The sequence below is a fragment of the Cololabis saira genome, chromosome 23 (assembly GCF_033807715.1).
Source record: "Cololabis saira isolate AMF1-May2022 chromosome 23, fColSai1.1, whole genome shotgun sequence".
Classification (NCBI taxonomy): Eukaryota; Metazoa; Chordata; class Actinopteri; order Beloniformes; family Belonidae; genus Cololabis; species Cololabis saira.
This window is the reverse complement of record NC_084609.1, coordinates 9,647,660-9,668,246: the sequence shown is the minus strand read 5'-3', so window position 1 is coordinate 9,668,246 and position 20,587 is coordinate 9,647,660. Positions and strand designations below refer to the sequence as shown.

At 37.5% G+C, this 20,587-nt stretch overlaps 3 protein-coding genes across 3 annotated transcripts in view; 1 reads left to right on the top strand and 2 right to left on the bottom strand.

Moving 5' to 3' along the window:
- Positions 1 to 210: 210 nt before the first annotated feature.
- Positions 211 to 12,543, top strand: chpt1 (choline phosphotransferase 1). Its single transcript, XM_061714595.1, has 8 exons — positions 211 to 647; positions 3,793 to 3,940; positions 4,137 to 4,278; positions 6,002 to 6,086; positions 6,553 to 6,684; positions 6,764 to 6,922; positions 7,022 to 7,147; positions 10,928 to 12,543. Exons 1-8 carry the CDS (start codon positions 408 to 410, stop codon positions 11,042 to 11,044), a joined length of 1,149 nt encoding a protein of 382 aa, XP_061570579.1. The 5' UTR covers positions 211 to 407; the 3' UTR covers positions 11,045 to 12,543.
- A 1,242-nt stretch (positions 12,544 to 13,785) lies between these two features.
- On the bottom strand, positions 13,786 to 19,160 carry LOC133424091 (N-acetylglucosamine-1-phosphotransferase subunits alpha/beta-like). Its single transcript, XM_061714504.1, has 4 exons — positions 19,007 to 19,160; positions 18,757 to 18,924; positions 16,393 to 16,483; positions 13,786 to 14,926 (listed from the first exon to the last, which is right to left on the bottom strand). Exons 1-4 carry the CDS (start codon positions 19,066 to 19,068, stop codon positions 14,855 to 14,857), a joined length of 393 nt encoding a protein of 130 aa, XP_061570488.1. The 5' UTR covers positions 19,069 to 19,160; the 3' UTR covers positions 13,786 to 14,854.
- gnptab (N-acetylglucosamine-1-phosphate transferase subunits alpha and beta) overlaps positions 19,102 to 20,587 on the bottom strand; it is a 29,671-nt gene continuing 28,185 nt past the window's right edge. The window contains exon 17 of the mRNA XM_061714503.1: positions 19,102 to 19,259. Coding sequence (XP_061570487.1) covers positions 19,170 to 19,259 — 90 coding nt within the window. The 3' untranslated portion in view covers positions 19,102 to 19,169. The remainder of the gene's footprint in view (positions 19,260 to 20,587) is intronic.

Below are 20,587 nucleotides of genomic sequence, written 5' to 3'. Positions count from 1 at the left end.
ATATCTATCTATTTCAGCATTTAATTTTTTTTTTTTTTCAATTTAATTTATTTTAATTTTGGCACAAAAAATCCTCCATAATTGGCTTATTTGGCCTACAATCTTGTGGTTTATCTGTAAAAACAGCTCATGTATGTACATAAGACGTCAGCTTCTTGATTCAAACTTCCCGGCCGGCGACCACGTGGCTCTCCTCCTTCCTGCCGGGACGCACCTCGATCAGAAACACAGAAATGATCGACAGAATTGGTTCCGCTTCAGGAATGGCCTCGTCCGCTCGGTCTCCCATAAATGCCCAATGACCTGCCTCTCCCTGGGAGTCCACGGCGAACACATTTAGCCCCCTTTTTGCGGGCCGATATCTACGAGTTTGCGCTGCGGCCGCCCGGCGGCAGAAGAGCTAGATAATGCCGGAGTGTCTGTGGCCGGAGCCGCTGTCACCGCCGCAGCTGAAGCGGCTGGAGGAGCACAAATACAGCGCCTGCGGTCGCTCCCTGTTCGAGCCTCCGTGCCAGCTCTACTGGACCTGGCTGGTCCGCCAGATCCCCACATGGGTGGCCCCGAACACGCTCACCATCGTGGGGTTGCTGGTCAACATCCTGACCACCATGGTGCTGGTGTTTTACTGTCCCACGGCCACGGAGGAGGTGAGTGAGCGCTCCGACCTTGGGGGGAAGTTTTCATGGGATTGTTTTCCCTTCAAATCGACGCAGAGCCCTACGGCGTACGGTACGCGGCGACGCACACCGGCTCTGCGTTGGTGTAACGCGGAACCAAAAATCAGCCTTAAGGCACAATTTGTAAAAATATACTTTTTAAATAAACTATGCTTGTTAATTTAGTTTTATTCCCTCTAATAAGAAATAAACATTTATTTATTAAGTTGTCATGGGATTGTTTTCCCTTCAGAGGTTAAGATGTACTTTCCAGAGGCTCCTAAGTGACAATTTGTAAAAAATTATATACTTTTTAAATAAACTATGCTTGTTAATTTAGTTTTATTCCCTCTAATAAGAAATAAACATTTATTTATTAAGTTTTCATGGTATTGTTTTCCCTTCAGAGGTTAAGATGTACTCTCCAGAGGCTCCTAAGTGACAATTTGTAAAAAAAAAAATATACTTTTTAAATAAATTATGCTTGTTAATTCGGCGTTTATGAGTTTTATTCCCTCTAATAAGAAATAAACATGTATTTATTAAGTTTTCATGGGATTGTTTTCCCTTCAGAGGTTAAGATGTACTTTCCAGAGGCTCCTAAGTGACAATTTGTAAAAAATATATACTTTTTAAATAAACTATAATTGTTAATTCGGCGTTTATGAGTTTTATTCCCTCTAATAAGAAATAAAAATGTATTTATTAAGTGTTCATGGGATTATTTTCCCCTCCAGAGGCTCCTGAGTCACAATTTGTAAAAAATATATACCTTTTAAATAAACTTTGCGTGTTAATTTGGCGCTTCTGAGTTTATTCCCTCTAATAAGAAATAAACATTTATTTATTAAGTTTTCATGGGATTGTTTTCCCCTCCAGAGGCTCCTAAGGGACAATTTGTAAAAAAAAAAAATATATATACTTTTTAAATAAATATGCTTGTTAATTCAGCGTTTATATGAGTTTTATTCCCTCTAATAAGAAATAAACATTTATTTATTAAGTTTTCATGGGATTGTTTTCCCCTCCAGAGGCTCCTAAGTGACAATTTGTAAAAAATTATATACTTTTTAAATAAAATATGCCTGTTAATTCGGCGTTTATATGAGTTCTATTCCCTCTAATAAGAAATAAACATTTATTTATTAAGTTTTCATGGGATTGTTTTCCCTTCAAAGGTGGAGATGTACTCTCCAGAGGCTCCTAAGTGACAATTTGTAAAAAAAATATATATATATACTTTTTAAATAAACTATGCTTGTTAATTCGGCGTTTATGAGTTTTATTCCCTCTAATAAGAAATAAACATTTATTTATTAACAGCGGTTAATTTGATTACTTGAACTTGTACTTTTACAGCTAATTTTAAACCTAATTGTAATTGCTGTCTCAGTTAAATCACAATATGATACATCAGACTATACCATGATGCCTTAAATGGTGACATTATAATCGCCTTATGCCTAATTTATGGTTCCACGTTAAATCGACATGGAACCTACGGCGTACGGTGCGCGTCGCCGCGTACCCTACGGCGTAGGCTCTGCGTTGGTGTAACGCGGAACCATAAATCAGCCTTTAGAGCTGCTGTTTTGGGACTAGAGGTTGGGTCACGTGGTCTCTCCACGTATGTTCTTGGAAAGTTTACAGCTTTGACTTGTTGATCTGCCCTCATGATCTACAGCATTTGAAAAAGAAAAAAAAAAACCTCTTTATCTGTTAATCTATTTTGTCCCACCACCATAGACGAGTCTTATCATCTCGCAGCACTGCTGAGTAAATGAAAGTACTATGGTACAGCGCTTACACAGGCACTGAACTACCTTCCTAAAATAGAGAAATAGACCTTGCAACATTCAGCTGAGCTAACAGTTGACCTCTGATCCACTAGAGCCGGATGTGCAGGTTCACTTGGCGGTATTTGCTCCAGCAGTAAATGCACAGGTTTGTGTGTTTATCAGATTGTCCAGCTGTGACTGTGAGGACTGTACGGATGAATTCATGCAGCAGGCTTCTTCTGTCAGATTCCACAAGTGCAAAACATGTCAGTTTCCTCTGTTATTGTTCGCTACTTATTGAGGAATACTTTAACATTGGCTTCTCTATTTGTATACTTAAAAAAAAAAAAAAAAAAAAAACATAAACAGTGCAACACAACACATATTAAGGGAATTCAGATGATTGACACTTGTACTAAAGATCTACATAAGGAGCTGGTGCCTGTTTAGGGCACACACTTCAAAGGGAATTAAAAACTGCAGGGACTCTCATTATTTGCACAGCCTTGGATTCTTAATCTCTCTGGAATCACAGACTCAATTCGTGTCTCTTTCTTTCTCTTACACTGCTTTAGTAAACACGCGCTGTTGGCTGGCCCAGTATCCAGATGTTTCATGACCTTTGCTCTAGTTAGTAGAAGAAGTGGGGCCAGAGTCCCTCCTCCTGCACACAACTATACACAACTAACAATGCATATGTTCTAGGCATGGCAAGAAGTTAAACTACTGTTTAAAATCTGTCGGCAGGCATTGTTAAGATTTTTATAAATTAAACAGATTTTCTCATCAAGGCTTTAACACCCTGGCCCATCATGTTTTGTGAACTTTCACTGAAAAAGTAAAATAATATGTGATCAAAATTGTCAGCAGTGGTCATAATATATATATTTTTAATCATGTTTTGTATTTAATATACAGGACTGTCTCAGAAAATTAGAATATTGTGATAAAGTTCTTTATTTTCTGTAATGCAATAAAAAAAAAAGTCATACATTCTGGATTCATTACAAATCAACTGAAATATTGCAAGCCTTTTATTATTTTAATATAGCTGATTATTGCTTGCAGTTTAGGATTAAGATTCCCAGAATATTCTAATTTTTTGAGATAGGATATTTGAGTTTTCTTAAGCTGTAAACCATGATCAGCAATATTAAAATAATAAAAGGCTTGCAATATTTCAGTTGATTTGTAATGAATCCAGAATGTATGACGTTTTTGTAATTGCATTACAGAAAATCACAATATTCAAATTTTCTGAGACAGTCCTGTATATATTTTTAATCATGTTTTGTATTTAATATAGAATTGAAACAGCCAGGCTGTAACACTTTCCATCTCCTGTTCCTTCACCTCAGGCTCCACCATGGGCTTTCATCCTGTCTGCTCTGGGCCTCTTCATCTACCAGTCTCTGGATGCTATCGATGGGAAACAGGCCCGGAGGACAAACAGCAGCTCGGCGCTTGGAGAGCTCTTTGACCACGGTTGTGACGCTGTCTCCACAGGTGTTTCATCTAAACTGTCATATTCTGCTCAGTTTTATCATCTTTATAATTTATAATTCTAAAAATGAAGGAGAAAAAAACAGCTGTTGTGCATTAGTCGGTAATTTCATTGAAAGTAAATGTAAATTATAAAAAAAATTGCTGACTTTTATGCAATTTACTCTCTTTTTTTCATGAATTTGTTTTCCTTTTTCAGTGTTTGTTGCTGTGGGAACATGCGTTTCATGTGGAATAGGGAAATACTCAAACTGGATGTTCTTCTGTGGTTTCATCGGGATGTTTATGTTTTTCTGTGCCCACTGGCAGACCTACGTGTCGGGAACCCTCCGCTTCGGCCTGTAAGATACATCACATTCACTTACGCTCACATAGTTAGTCAAGCTTACTTGTTTGTTCGTATGTTTGTATGTTTGTTTTCCTTCCTTCATTTTCCAACATGCTTTGATCTAGACGTGCAACAATTAATCGACATTGTCGACAAAAATTGCTAATAAAAATAGCCAGCGAAGAATTTAATTGTTGACTATTGTCAGCAAAAAAAAATTAAGATTAAGGCATCGTTTTCCTTCCTATCTCTGCTGAGAATTGCATAATGCAGTTGCGTTTGTCACTCAGGCGCTATTGTCACTATGCACGTTTTTCCAACATCATCTATTCTTCCTATTTATGCTGAGAATAACACAAGTGCAATAGAGTAACGCGCCAGGTAAACAACGTGGAGGTAGGGCTGGGCGATATGGACCAAAAGTCATATCTCGATATTTTCTAGCTGAATGGCGATACTCGATATATATCAATATTTTTTCTGTGCCATAATTAAGGTTTCCCCCAAAGCATTATAGCATAGCATCTCTGTTAGCTTCATTTTTTCTGAGGCAAACCCTTAAAAAAACAGTCAGTTTTAATACAATGCCAGGTACATTTATTAACAGAGGTCTGCACAATATCAAAATGTATAAAACAAATGAAATAAAAATAAACTGCCTGCATATATAGAATAAAAATGCTTCCTGAATAAAATAAAACAAATATCCCTTTCCTGCATAACAATTAAATTAAAATACACTGTGCGATTAATACAATGTAGACAGTAACAGGCAGACTTTTCCACTGAGGTTGACAGTTGTGCAAATAACAAAACATTTGTGCAAATCTCAAATAAAACATTCAAGTCAATTTCTGACAAAATAAGCTATATCAAAATCATAAAAAAAAAAGAAGAAGCTCTATCGATATAAACGATATTGTCGCGTACCATATCGCGTTTGAAAATATATCGATATATATTAAAATCTCGATATATCGCCCATATTATGGGTGTCTGAACTGTTACCCCTCCCATTAACACCCAGTCCTACTGGTAGGTCTGCAAATATGCCATTCAGTCAGGTGTTCAGATTTTTGGGGTACTGTGACATCACAGGCTTAATTAGCAGTCAGCTTCACATCCTCAGCTGCTATGAACAGAGCTGTGATGACCTGGAAGAACAGGGCGCTGTTGTAGTTTGACCAAAGCATGTTGCACAGAGCTTATTAAGACTAAATCAATATGTCTCTTTCATTTCTTATTACACTACATGAGAGATGGTAGAATTAAGGGGAGGAGAAAACCATGTATTGGATTCTGTCAGATTCAGATATTTGCTCACTCGGCTCTACTGCATCATGACACCAAGAGCAAGGGACTCTTTGTCCAAGAACTTTGAGATTTCATAAATCTGCAGAAACACTAAATACCAAAAGTTTGTTTCTTTTTGCTTGCACTTGCCTGAAAACTAGTGTCATTTTGTCAGTGTTGAGGGGTGAATTAGTTTTGATAAATGTGCAAATTGTTCAGTTGACAGGTGATGAAATAAGGGAATGGTTTACTCATGTTGAATGAGGGCAGTGAAAAATAATTCACTTGACTTCAGTTTGACTGATGCATTTTTAAATCGAGGTAATTGTGTGTGTTTGTGTGTCTGTGTGTGTGTGTTATACAGATGTTCTCTCCATCTTATTTAATCCTCAAACGTGTCTCTTCACACAAATTAAAGCCATTTTCACTCTTGATCCCGGCAGGGTTGACGTCACAGAAGTGCAGATCGCCATCATGATTATGTACCTTATGTCGGCTTTCGGTGGCGTGGGCCTTTGGGATTACACGGTAACTCACTAACACGCTTTATCTGTTGTCATCTAACTACACCGTAAACACGGGGACATTTTCATTTCATCTGAGTGAACAGCAATTAACTCAATCATTTTCTAGTCCTTTTTTTTTTTTCCTTTTCTTTTTTTCACTTTTTTTTATTTAGTCTTTTTCTTAGTCTTTTAAATAGAATTTGTGTTTTACTTTTACTCCGTGCTGCCTTCGGAGGCTTGACATAACATCACATGAGAGAAGTGAGAAGGTAAATATTGGTAGTTGATCCCATGGCAACAGGTCATTAATTGGACATTATCTGGCTCAATAAGCTGATGATGTCCCTGCATTGTGTTTTTGTTTTTTTTGCTTCTTTTTGCTTTGCCCTCCCATCATGCTCGGCATGCTGCAGCTCGCGTATAAGACGTAGTCTCTTTTCCTGAATAATTCCGTCATCTGTTTAACTGACTCTTCTGTGTTTCCACAGTTGCCCGTAATAGGAATGAAGATGTACGCCTTCCCCATAATGGGCATCACCGGGGGCGCCCTGTACTCCTGCTACAACTACTTCTATGTCATTTTGAACGGAGGTGTCGGCAAGAACGGCTCCACCGTGGCTGTAAGTGGCTGCGACCGGCGCTGTGAATCATACGTTTATGTTCTACAACGGCACGCTGACAAACGCTCCCGTTGTTTAGGACACCAGCGTGCTCGGCCCTGGTTTGCACATCGGCCTCATCCTCACGCTGGCCTTCATCATTTTCAAGAAGTCGTCCAGCCATATCTTTGAGACCCACTCCTGTCTGTACCTTCTCACTTTCGGCCTGGTCATCGCCAAGATCTCCAACAAGCTGGTGGTACGGTGGCATGTTTTTGTCTGAGTCGCCCTAAGCTTCATCACAGTCCCGTTTCTTATTTCTGATTTGATCTTTTGAACTCCCGTCTCTCATGTGTAGATCGCCCACATGACCAAGAGTGAGTTATACCTCCCAGACACAGCCTTCATCGGGCCCAGCCTCCTCTTCTTCAACCAGTACTTCAACAGCTTCATCGACGAGTACATCGTACTCTGGATCGCCATGGTCAGTACTAGGGATGGGCGGGATGGACTAAAAAAATTATCACCATCATTTCTGGCATTTATCCCGATAACGATTAAAATGACGATAAAAAAAATACTTATTCAACTCCACTTTTGTAACTATAAATCTATCACCACATTCAGTCTTTGGAGCCAAAACACTGCTCTAAAAGATACTACTAAATGGTACTAAACGTCATCAATGGGAATTTTTCTCTTTCTTTCTTTCTTTCTTTCTTTCTTTCTTTCTTTCAGGCTCATTACTTTCTTTCTTTCAGGCTCATTACTTTCTTTCTTTCTTTCAGGCTCATTACTTTCTTTCTTTCTTTCAGGCTCATTACTTTCTTTCTTTCAGGCTCATTTCTTTCTTTCTTTCTTTCTTTCAGGCTCATTTCTTTCTTTCTTTCAGGCTCATTTCTTTCTTTCTTTCAGGCTCATTTCTTTCTTTCTTTCAGGCTCATTTCTTTCTTTCTTTCTTTCCTTTTTCTTCTTTCTTTCTTTCTTTCTTCTTTCTCCTTTCTTTCTTTCTTTCAGGCTCATTTCTTTCTTTCTTTCTTTCTTTCTTTCTTTCTTTCCTTTTTCTTCTTTCTTTCCTCTTTCTTTCTTTCTTTCTTTCTGGCTCATTTCTTTTTCTTTCTTTCAGGCTCATTTCTTTCTTTTTTTCCAGGCTTCTTTCTTTCTTCATCTCTTTCTTCATTCATTCCTTCCTTCCTTCCTTCCTTCCTTCCTTCACGTATGTTGTGCGTTGATTTAGTACCCAACACTTGTTGGAAAGTAGTCACACATTTCTAATAGCATAAACACTCTTGATAACTGTCTTCCTGAATAACCTGAAATGGTTCCCTTTTAGTTTCATTTTGATTCTATAGCCAGTAAACGTCTTGCTCTGACTCAGCAGACTCTTCTAGACTTTAATTGAACATATAAACTGTTGGCTGTTGTTGAGTTTCACCAACATGTTGTAACAGATTGAGTTAAATATTGTTAGTGAAGTAACTGTTTGTTTGCCCAGGAATTTGGTTCAGTTTTCAATTTTCAAGGTTAATATACAGGACTGTCTCAGAAAATTAGAATATTGTGATAAAGTCCTTTATTTTCTGTAATGCAATTTAAAAAAAACAAAAATGTCATACATTCTGGATTCATTACAAATCAACTGAAATATTGCAAGCCTTTTATTATTTTAATATTGCTGATCATGGCTTACAGCTTAAGAAAACTCAAATATCCTATCTCAAAAAATTAGAATATTCTGGGAATCTTAATCTTAAACTGTAAGCCATAATCAGCAATATTAAAATAATAAAAGGCTTCTAATATTTCAGTTGATTTGTAATGAATCCAGAATGTATGACATTTTAGTTTTTTTAATTGCATTACAGAAAATAAAGAACTTTATCACAATATTCTAATTTTCTGAGACAATCCTGTATTCTGTTGTTTTTCTTTGCACAAAGAATTGAAATTAAAGCTGCGTTTAAGAAAAAGAAACTGTGCAGGACAGGTGAGCTTTGGTTTAACTAAAAGCACAGCAGAATTCACGTGTGACTGTGAGACTCTGAACACTGCTGCTTTTCACTCCAGCCCTCTAATCAAACTCTCCTTAGAGTTCAAAGGTCACACAGTTTCTTCAAGATTCTTTTGATTAACTTTCCACGAATGCACTTTATCTCTCCGGCCTGTGACTGCACACCAGCTTTTGAAAGTAAAAAAAAAAAAAAAAAAAAAAAGCATGCTTTGCGCTTTACAGCCATAAATTATTGATTTGATAATTTCTTTAATATTTTTCAATGGAATTAAACTTTAATAGAGATTTATTCTGCCTTTTTTTTTATTTAAAGATGCACCACAACAGCTCTTGCTCACAGCAGCCAGTTTGAGTCGGCTGCATCTGGATGTGCATCTTTTTAAATCAGGGTTATAGCTTTGTGCTACTTTTTTATTTAATTATTTTAATTTAATTATATATTCCATGGATTTTATTTCGTAGCAAATGCCAAATCTGGCCATCGACGGCATCACCTGTCCCATTCATTTGAGCAAAGAACTTCTGTCTCTGCCGGCGTCGGAGTGACAAACTCCACAGAATTGTAGTTTGTTACTCTAGCAGTCCACCTCAGGTGATTATTATAAGATAGACTAGCAAGGGCTTTATACCCTCTTATCAAACTCTGGAATTAACAACAAATTCCTAAAATGGTGCCTAACTTGAATGTTGATCTCAAGTAAAGCACAATCATTAAGATATTTAAGCTTACAGTACAAAGAAGCTGTAACGTCGGCTTGTGAAGGAACATATTTCTTCCTTTAACATGCTGCAGGAAAAGCAGTGATGTGACTTGTATGACAACCTTTTTATTTTAGTTAACCTTTATTTAACCAGGTAAGTCAATTGAGAACAGTTTCTCATTTACAATGACGACCCGGACAAGAGGCAGCACAAAGAGTCAAACACATACAATCACAGTGAAACAAACAATCAAGCACGATGTATAAAAAACACACAACACATGTGCAATGATCACAGATGAATGTTGGGAGTGTATTTTTGAAGGAGCAGTTATTACATTGTAAATGTAATAACTAGTGATACTGTTATCAGCTACACCTGCGCTCTACCTGCTGTGACTCATGATACAGATCGACAGATCAATCATTGTCTGTACACAGGGAAGTCGAATCAAAGAAAATGAGAGGAAGCAAAAAAGAAATTAAGAAAAAAGCAGTACTTTGCAAAGAAGTCAGTTTTAGTTAGTCGGTTTATTCTGAAATTCTTGGTTTATTCTGAAATTCTGAGTGTGTAAAATGGAATATTTTTTGTTGTTTGGTTCTGGCTGGCTTAAACAATTTAAGGGTTGAATTCCATTACATCTCAGATCATTAGTTTAGATTTAGGTATGTCTAATTGTAAGGATTGTATTTTAATGTTTTATGTGTGCAATGTTGGTCCCCAGGAAGAATAGTGTTTACTGCAGTGAGGACTAATGAGGATACATTTTGCTCCGTTGCATTTAATACTTCCAATAAAACGTGTTCAGCTCGCAGAGCTGTCAAGTAACAAAGTACAAATACTTCGTTACCTTACTTAAGTAGAAATTTTGGTTATCTATACTTCACTGGAGTAATTATTTTTCAGATGACTTTTTACTTTTACTCCTTACATTTTCACGCAATTATCTGTACTTTTTACTCCTTACATTTTAAAAACAGCCCCGTTACTCCATTTCATTTCGGCCTTTAAAAAAAAAACTATCCATTTAAATTGCTCCATCTGGATAGAATGAATGTGGTTGTGGTTGTTTCAGATGTTCTTGTCCAGTTTTGTTCTTACATCCGTTCCCTCAGATTCCTGCAACTAAACTTGGATGTACATTCCAATAAAGGTTAGGATAAATGATAACATGCCTCTGAAGTTTGACCTTTTGCACCATTACAATACAACTAGTCATCATATCGTCTGCTCTCTGAAACACATGTTAATGCTCAATAGTACACATATATGGTTCTTTAATATATTTGCATTATACTAAGATGCATTCATTTTCAATGGCTTTTGTCCTTAATGGCTTTTCCCCCCCTTACATTACTTTTACTTTTATACTTTAAGTAGTTTTAAAACCAGTACTTTTATACTTTTACTTGAGTAAAAAACTTGAGTTGATTCTTCAACTTCTACAGGAGTATTTTTAAACTCTAGTATCTATACTTCTACCTGAGTAATGAATACTTTTGACTCCTCTGTCAGCTCGTGAGGCTCTAACATCAGCTGACTTGTCTCCAGGTCCTGTCCCTGGTGGATCTGACGCGCTACTGCACAGGCCTGTGCCACCAGATCGCCTCCCACCTGCGCATCCAAGTGTTCAGCATCACGCCGCCGAGCCAAGCGCACCGCGACTGACGGCTTGCCCGGCGGGAGGAAGCGGGCGGAGACGCAGATCTCTCCCCGCTCCTGAAAGCAGACGATGAGCAGAGACCCTCGACCCCGAGCCACTGCAGCCTCGACAAAGTAACCACTTCTGATTGAAATCCGGACACACCAAATGGTACGCTTAGACCAACCTGACACTGCAAACCAAAAAAAAAAAAAAAAAAAAAAAGAGGGAAGATTAGGTGGAACCAGGGATTTTCTTAGAAATTTTAAGTCAAACATCAGTGCAGGTTGAAGGGTATTTTTCAGCCTGAACACCAAAATGTTTTCTTTTTATATGGGTGTTTTATAGCTTGGGCAGTTATCAAAGCACTTTTTTATGCTTTAAAAAAAAAATCTTGTTCAGCAGATATATTGCCATAAATCTGGCTTAGACACAGCAATAAGTTAAATCACTAATAAATACTTTTAAGGTATATTTCTTTGATAAATGCCCAAACAATTTTTTTTTTTTTTTTTTTTTTAAACACCCTTTTACTGATGAAAGTTCTCTTAATCATTCATCTTTTTTTATTTATTAAATGACTCAATCTGACACAAATCAGGGCTTTAAAATAAAGAGTTTTAATTCTGTTTTTAAACGACCTTTTTGAAACCTCAAATAACTTCCAATGAAGTCTCAGTTGTGGACTGGCGGGCTGTCAACAAGGGTAAAGGGTCGCGTGCCGATGCTGAAAACGACGACGGCGGGTCCTCTTTTAGGCTCGTCCCCACACGCATCAGTCCGGCTTCCAGAGTTTTTATATCCCGCAACTCATCTCGTCCCGGAAAATAGGAAAACTCTCCAAGTTGAAGCCTTTTGGAGCGCCGTCGGCTGATGAAGCGTCAGCTTGTTCTGCTTTCTCCGTTCTCCTCCCTGAAGGGCTAATAATAATAATTATCTGTGATTGTACAGAAATAAACTGAAGACGCCTTAAATATTTTTGTTGTAATTACTGTTTAACTTGTGAATAATTGAAACAGGTTTGTATGTATGTGTTTTCTTTTAAGTATCATACCAGGTACATCGATAGTTACAATACTACTGGAATTTTCTTTCTTTTTCTGTTGTAACTATTCACTTCTGAAGTGTCTTCGCTTAAACGAGTGACTTTATTTGGTTCTTGGAGTTATGTTGGATCATCAGTAATTGTATCATGATCAAGTATCTGAGAAAAGTTGTAATTTCACACTTAATTCAGGTTTGTTGGGATCAAAAGGGATTTTTTTTCCGTAGGGTTGGTGATATTTAAGGGTTTTAAAAGAAAAAGATTATTTTCCTCCTCTGTGTTTCTTGTTCCACCTTCTGGACATTTACAGATGGATGTGTCCTTCAAAGATCATTTTTGCCTAATTTCTGGATGGACTTTGGAAGTTTGTATTGAAACTTTGCTTTCAACACCTTGTACTCTTCGGTAACACAATGAAGAACATTTATATTAACAACCGCGAGTGGAAAAGACTGTAATAAAGATAATATTTTTCATCTACTTCTGTCTGTGCTCTTTTTAAAGGTGAAGAAAAGCAGCGCAGGAGCAGTATGAGCCAAGTCGGATGATGTTTACATATGAGCTTATGTTTATCAAATTTAAATGACTCTTTTAAAAGCACGTTTTTTATTTGAGTAAATGACTTCGTGGGGCTGAGATGCAGCGCAGTCCCTCATTTGGCCAGCAGAGCCAAACAAACATTTATTTTCATTAACATGGAGAAAGTTCATTTTTAAGGAGTTCTCCATTTGATCGTAAAGCTGAAGTGAACCATTGCAGATTTATCTCTATTTTATATACCGATACAATTATTAAATCCAGCAGGTTTTTAAACTGGACCTGGTCTACGGTGGTCAGCCAGTCCAAAAAAAACCCCACAGAAATGGCCCTTTAAACAATAAAATTACAAATATAATAAAATATATTAAAACCACAGTTTGTGGCCTTTGAAGCTTTTATTCAATAACAGACAATCCAAGCTTGAGCAGGTTTTAAATCTACTGGTTTTTGAACTGGAGTTGACGTAACGCGTTCAACCTGTTGAAGAAAAGAAAAACGGCAGGAAAATGGCTCTTTTTGATTTTTTTTTACAGATAAAGCTTTCACAAATTAAGTTTTTTTTTTTTAATATATATATATATTTACTTTCTAAGATATCACATTGAATAGTCCAAGTATTGTGTTTTTTTTAATCTACCCCTATTCTAAGGCTGTAAACAGCCCTCTTGTCTTCTGTAAGATCTGGAATCTGGAATCAAAATCTGTAATGCAATAATGTCATACATTCTGGATTCATTACAAATCAACTGAAATATTGCAAGACTTTTATTATTTTAATATTGCTGATCATGGCTTATAGATTAAGAAAACTCAAAGATCCTATCTCAAAAAATTTGAATATTCTGGGAATCTTAATCTTAAACTGTAAGCCATAATCAGCTATATTAAAATAAAAGGCTTGCAATATTTCAGTTGATTTGTAATGAATCCAGAATGTATGACTTTTTTTTTTTTTTTTTTTTTTTTTTTTTTTTTTTTTAAATTGCATTACAGAAAATAAAGAACTTTATCACAATATTCTAATTTTCTGAGACAGTCCTGTAGAAACCAAAGTCATCTGAACATATTTGATATTAATTGTGACTTATCTGTAATCTTAATATAAAAAGTAACAACAGATGTTGGATAAACCAATAAAATGCAGCGGCAGTCAGGTGTTTAGACAAAATAAACATGAGAATGTCCGAACCAACAACATTTATTTCACTCAGAACCGACCCAATGAAGCAACACGAGGAAATCCCGTTTCCAAATACATCATCAGTCTGGGCCGCCTCCCTTCCAGCTGCTAGTAGTCTCCCACCATCGTTACCGTAATAAAGAACGTTATAAAACCCACATTCAGAGGAGATTTTGAACACATGGCAAGCAGTTCATGAGGCCGCGTCGACAGACGTGGCATTCAGGTCGGATGCGTTAGTCACTGGTCACGACAGTACAATCAAACTCAGTTACAGAACATGCTGAGGTGGTCTGAATTTCAGACAGCAGCGAGCCTGCCGAGTCCCACGGGGACACACATGCAGGCGGCTGTGAAAGCTGCGGTTTCTCACGAAGCTCCAACGCACAAATATATCTGCAATACATCAATAATCATCGTATTATTCTGCATCCTCCCCCATTCTTACAGACAACCAACAGGTCCGGGTGTGACGTGGCCAACACTTAGAGAGAAATTAACAAAAATAAGCAGGAATGAACAACAAAGGCACTTAAAGTCTTCATGTCTTTCAGGATGGCAGATAACGGTGCAACAGTCGTGACTTCCATCACTTCTGTTGTGGTGTATGTACATTTTTCAAACACTGTCTTAAAATTAAGTCATAGCAGTAAAAGTCATCATTTTTCTGGGTAGAAATTCAAAAAAAAAAAAAGGAAAATCTTTTGAACACTTACATTTAACTTAAACGATATCAAAACAGACAAAAGCAGAATTTATAAGCACTTGGCACCGGTAAACAGGTCGGGGCACGTTGTTGATTTTCTGGTAAAAACCTTCTCCGATGAAGAGTTTGGTGTTTTAACAGTAAAACTGTTGGCGGGATGTGAGGGGGGGGCTGTGGGAGCTGTGCGTGTGGCGCTTGTGCTGCAGGAGAAGTCTCACATGCCCCTGGTGGAGGGGAAGAGGGACTACAGGTTCCTTCTGCCTGGTTGTTCCCAGTCCGCCGCCGCGCCCCCTCCCTGTCCCCTCCCGGTCTGGATCCCCTCATAGGGTGAGAAGGGAAGGCGGAGAGAGGGACGTCTTCCTCTTTTAGACCCGCTCGGGATTGCTGTCCCTGTTGGCACGGCGTCTGGGGAACAGCTTTCGCTTCAGCAGGATGAGCTGCAGGTGGAGGAAGAAAAATCAATCCCTGACAAATAAACTTTACACAATCCAGGAATGGCTTTGCAACATCTTTAAAAATGAATGTAAATTATGTTAATAGTTGCAGAAACTTTGAAAACAACAGCGTCCCCTCTGTCCTGCAGGCACATCGAAGCTTCTTGAATCTCTGTAATTGTAGTTTTAGGTCGCTCCAAATGTGATTATGCTTTTGTAACACAATTCATGTGATGGCAACTTTCTTGTTTCCTCATTTTGGGTGGTTTTGGGCTGGTTTTTTCCCCTCATAGCCTTGATTTTCCTCCGGGATTAAGACATTTATGCTTTGCATTCACAAAGAGCTCCAATGTCAGTTTCCTCTTTCCATAAAATAAAAGACTGACTTATCTCTGCAACTTCCTGCAAACATTCATCTTCCTTGTTGACTTAGAAACAGCTTGATAATATTACAAAATGGTTTTTTAAAAAAAAGGATTTTCCTATTTTTTATCATTTCCTGAACCCTTTAGGACTTATTTGTTTTCACGATTGCAGTTTAAGAGCAAAAACATCATTTGTTGGTTAATTCAGGTCATGCTAACACAGAATTAAAATTTTTTTAAAGAAGGTATTTAAATGATCAAACATGTTTTTTTACTTCAATTGATTGAAGCCTTTTTTTTGCTGAGTTTAATTCCTCTTTTAAAAGGCATTTCAAATAGTTTGCTTACATTTCAAGGGCGCAGAATATCCAACCAGCACCGTAACACAAAATGACAAACTATTCCCGTCAATAATCAAGAATCTGACAAGTCCTCTCGCATGATTGTAACCAAAGAAAGCAAAGATAATTTAAGAGGCAGCAGAGGGAAGGAGATGGTGAACTTCTGAAGTGTCTCAGCTTAACTGGACCTCGAACAGACGCGTCTGCTGCCAAATAGACTCCAATGACGGCTCGGTCCTCACCGAGCGCGCAGCGGTCCCATGGGCTGATTTGACGGAGATTTTTCAAAAGGTCGTTGCGATTATTAATCTGTCTTCGCATTTCCAGGAGAAACCTGAAGCCGCCAAAAGTGGCTCAAGTCTGGGTCTGGTAAGATTTCTTTAACGCCTATTGCTTTATTAGGTTTCCGGTGACGGGAAAGTAGCTCGAAAATAATTTTACTGTTAAAAAAAAATAAAAAATCTTGGCAGAAAGCTGCTCCAGATGGAAACCCAACTTCTCTGGCAACGGGAAGGCTGAAGTAAATAAAAGCACCGTCTGATCCAAAGCAACAAAGACATTCAGATCTCGCCTTTCGGAGACGGTCTTTCATTTCTTTGAAGTCATGTCTCGGCTCAGCTGATCTACGAGGTCGACACATGAGACCGACGCACCTCGGGCTGGCATTTGGTCGCTGAGCCCTGAATCATAGTTCCAGCGTGAATCATGGAAATGGAGATGTGTGTGATGTGTGTACGTGAACGTCTGAGAGATGGATACTGACCTGTTCGGCGAAGAAGGACATGACGGTGAAGATGACGAGGGTCACAAGGACGCAGTGGGTCCAGAACTTCAGCTTGTCCCGATAGATGCGCCTGGGAAACAACAGATTACAGTCAGACCCGTGTCAAAGCCCTGACGGCAACGTAAACACGACGGCAGCACGTTCAGACTTGTTGTGAAGCGATGCAGCAAGGAGGAAGCGTGCGGCAGGACAACTGGGTGAAAGTTGTTAGCTCGTCACTATTATTTCAGACAGGAAGAGACGTGGAAATGAAGGAGAAGAAGACCATCCGAAAAGCAGCAATTTAAAGCCACTAGTCCAGGGGTCGGCAACCCAAAATGTTTAAAGAGCCATATTGGACCAAAAACACAAAAAACAAATATGTCTGGAGCCGCAAAAAGTTAAAAGTCTTGTATAAGCCTTAGAATGAAGGCAACACATGCTGCATGTATCTATATTAGTTATAACTGGGTCCTCGGCTGCAAATGTAGCTGCTAATGTCTTTCCACATGACTCTTTTTGTTACGCAAATCTATGGAAGAGTATCAGGGCCAGACAGCAGAAAAATAAAATATTTTAGAGATTTTTTTTTCATTATGCACTTCGAGAAAAAAGTTGAAATGTCGAGAAAAAAGTCAGAATGTTGAGATTAATGTTGAAGTAGAATTTCGAGAAAAAAGTCGAAATGTTGAGAAAAAAGTCGAAATTTCGTGAAAAACTGCAAAGTTTCGACTTTATTCTTGAAATTGTATTTCAACATTAATCTCGAAATTTCGACTTTTTTTTCGAAGTGCACAATAAAAGAAATATCTTCCCCTCTCCATTATTTAGCTCTAATACTCTTTCACATTTTTACAGCATTAGAAAACGTTTATCAAACAAAAGTGTTCAGTTTCCCCAAATTGATTGTTTCTACTTTTTCTAAACTATATATTATCATTCCTAAGTTTTTGATGATCATTTAAAGAAAAGAAAAGAAAAAAAAAAAGACGCCACCCAGACATTTCTTATTTATTCTTGTCACTCTGCCAAATACACACAAAATAACCCAATGAAAAAATAAATCCTGAAGTCAAACTAGATTTGTGGGAATTTATGAGTGCAAGGAAACAAATGGAAAGTCTCAATTTAGTAGAATTTTATTGCTTTAAAAAATGTTTCAGTGCAATAAGCGCTTTGCGTAAAACCTGTGGGAATACTTTCACAGCTAAAGAGAAAAAAAGCCTTAAAGTGACGTCTGAAAAAATTACTAAACTAAAAAATTATAACTCCACCCCCTAACAACAGTTTCTATGAACAGAGCTGCAAAGATGCTTGAAAAAGGGAGATTTTATAATGTAACTGCAGAATATTTTGATCAAAACATTCAAAAACATTTCACTAAGACTTCAGGAAACTGCCACTTTTTTGAAGAAGAGTACAGGATGTTTTCTTTGAGTATTGCACTTAAGGAGGAAACTTTAACTTTCAACATCAAGGAGGCTCTAAAGAAAAACGTAGCAGGTGGGTCAAACAGCTGAGCTTGAAAGTGAGATCTGGTGGGGACTAGGCCTGTGTTGAAAAAAATCGATTTCCCAATTCTAAATCGATTCTCATATTAATTCCTAAAAATCGATTCATATGTATAAAGATCGATTTATTTATTTTTTTTGGGGGGGGGGTTTCTTTTTTCTTTTATTTATTTATTTATGTATTTTTTTTTCATCATTACATTACAACTTTTGGTTATTTTTTTGTTTATCCCCAAAAAAGGAATGTTTTGTTGGACACGAGAATAACTGGTGCCATATTTTTGCCTTTTGCCTTTAAATATGTTTAAAGGTATGAAAACATTAAAGTGTTAGGTTATAATTGCATAAATTGTCTATATTTCATTACTTTATTTACTGTCTTGGGGTTACATTTGCAAAAAATGATAAAAACCAAATGCTCAAAAATTAAAAACCAAAATAGACTGAAAATGGAACAAATAAAAACGGAATGTGGGAAAAAATAAAACCGATTTCATCCGTCTCTGTTTCCTCCCTGGATCTGTTTGGTAATTCTGACCCACATGATGTTTCTGAAAGCAGTTCTATCAGCATTCTGGGAGCTGATTGGTCCTTACAGCATCATTAGCTGCCGATACTTGCTGTTTAATCTCAATATAATACTAGTAGTAATATTTTGCATAACTACAGTCATATGATTCATGCAACAGCTCAAAAAACAGTTTTTATAACACTAACCCAAATCGATATCGGAATCGAATCGAATCAAATCTTGATAATCGATTCTGAATCTTAAGAATCGGAATCGAATCGATTCTTGACATTTGAATAGATCCCCAGCCCGAGGTGGGACTGGAGCAGCTTGGCGACTCACCACTCCTGCAGCTCTTCCATGTGCAGAAACCTGTTGCGGTATTCTCGGGGCAGCTCAAACTGGGACGGCAGCGGGAACATGGACTCGTAGAAGTCTCTCAGCACAGCTTTCACCGTAGCGGCGTCCTTGTGGCTGTGGTCGATGTTGTCATTCAGACATATGAACTTCCTTTTTGGTGAGAGTGAAGAATTAGAGGTTTCAAAGCAGACTCAACTTTTAGTTGGAAAACGCTCCGTTTTCCGACCCTCACCTGGGATTCTTCCTGATGTCGTCCAACTGGCCGACCACATGGGAGACATTTGTCCGTACCATCTTGAACGCTATCTCCTCCTCTCCATTATCTCAAACCTGCCAAACATGATGTTAGCTGAAATATAAGTTTGTGCTGAGCAAATGAAACCTGATCTGCGATCTTACTTGTATTTATTCTGGTCTTTGAAGGCTTTGTGAATCCGCTCAGTTATGGGCTTGCAGTGAACGACGAGGCCCTTTGTGACGGGAGGCTGTGATGTAAAAAGCCAGGTGACTCAGGTAAGATTCACAATATCAAACCAAAGATTGGTAACTGACAGGAAAGTGCGGTGTGACCTAGGAATGGGCGATATTTTCCCGTTCACGATATACCGTCAAAAAAATTCCCCACGGTAAGAATTTGTCATTTCGTGGTAAAAACGATAAATTCCTGTTGACGTTTTTGTGTAAAGCTGATTTATGGTTCTGTGTTAAATCCACGCACAATGTACAGGAAGGAAGGAAGGAAGGAAGGAAGGAAGGAAGGAAGGAAGGAAGGAAGGAAGGAAGGAAGGAAGGAAGGAAGGAAGGAAGGAAGGAAGGAAGGAAATGAGGCTGAAAGAAAGGCTGAAAGAAAGAAAGAAAGAAAGAAAGAAAGGCTGAAAGAAAGAAAGAAAGAAAGAAAGAAAGGCAGAAAGAAAGGCAGAAAGAAAGAAAGAAAGAAAGAAAGAAAGAAAGAAAGAAAGAAAGAAAGAAAGAAAGAAAGAAAGAAAGGCAGAAAGAAAGGCAGAAAGAAAGGCAGAAAGAAAGGCAGAAAGAAAGGCAGAAAGAAAGGCAGAAAGAAAGGCAGAAAGAAAGGCAGAAAGAAAGAAAGAAAGGCAGAAAGAAAGAAAGAAAGAAAGAAAGGCAGAAAGAAAGAAAGAAAGAAAGAAAGAAAGAAAGGCTGAAAGAAAGAAAGAAAGAAAGGCTGAAAGAAAGAAAGAAAGAAAGAAAGAAAGAAAGAAAGAAAGAAAGAAAGAAAGAAAGAAAGAAAGAAAGGCTGAAAGAAAGAAAGAAAGAAAGAAAGAAAGAAAGAAAGAAAGAAAGAAAGAAAGAAAGAAAGAAAGAAAGAAAGAAAGAAAGAAAGAAAGAAAGGCAGAAAGAAAGAAAGAGAAAATGAGGCTGAAAGAAAGAAAGAAAGAAAGAAAGAAAGAAAATGAGGCTGAAAGAAAGAAAGAAAGAAAGAAAGAAAGAAAATGAGGCTGAAAGAAAGAAAGAAAGAAAGAAAGAAAATGAGGCTGAAAAAAGAAAGAAAGAAAGAAAGAAAGAAAGAAAGAAAGAAAGAAAGAAAGAAAGAAAGAAAGAAAGAAAGAAAGAAAGAAAGAAAGAAAGAAAGAAAGAAAGAAAGAAAGAAAGAAAGAAAGAAAGAAAGAAAGAATCCCGTTGATACGTGTTTGTGTAACAAACATGGCGGATCTGAGTCATTACAGTTAATTACATTACATTTAATTGGTTTTTATCAATTCAATTTAATTGGTGTAGTTTAGTAGTATTTAGTATTCTTTTAGAGCAGTGTTTTAGGGGCTCCAAAGACTGAATGTGGTGATAGATTTATAGTTAA

What these genes read in the sequence shown, in the direction of transcription:
- chpt1 (XM_061714595.1), top strand. Translation starts at nt 408, where the DNA reads ATGCCGGAGTGTCTGTGGCCGGAGCCGCTGTCACCGCCGCAGCTGAAG. An exon ending in AGAACGGCTCCACCGTGGCT is followed by an intron (nt 6,685 to 6,763) that starts GTAAGTGGCTGC and finishes CCCGTTGTTTAG; the next exon opens with GACACCAGCGTGCTCGGCCC. An exon ending in AGATCTCCAACAAGCTGGTG is followed by an intron (nt 6,923 to 7,021) that starts GTACGGTGGCAT and finishes TCTCATGTGTAG; the next exon opens with ATCGCCCACATGACCAAGAG.
- LOC133424091 (XM_061714504.1), bottom strand. Translation starts at nt 19,068, where the DNA reads ATGGTACGGACAAATGTCTCCCATGTGGTCGGCCAGTTGGACGACATC. An exon ending in GACATCAGGAAGAATCCCAG is followed by an intron (nt 18,925 to 19,006) that starts GTGAGGGTCGGA and finishes CTCACCAAAAAG; the next exon opens with GAAGTTCATATGTCTGAATG. An exon ending in ATGGAAGAGCTGCAGGAGTG is followed by an intron (nt 16,484 to 18,756) that starts GTGAGTCGCCAA and finishes GTTGTTTCCCAG; the next exon opens with GCGCATCTATCGGGACAAGC.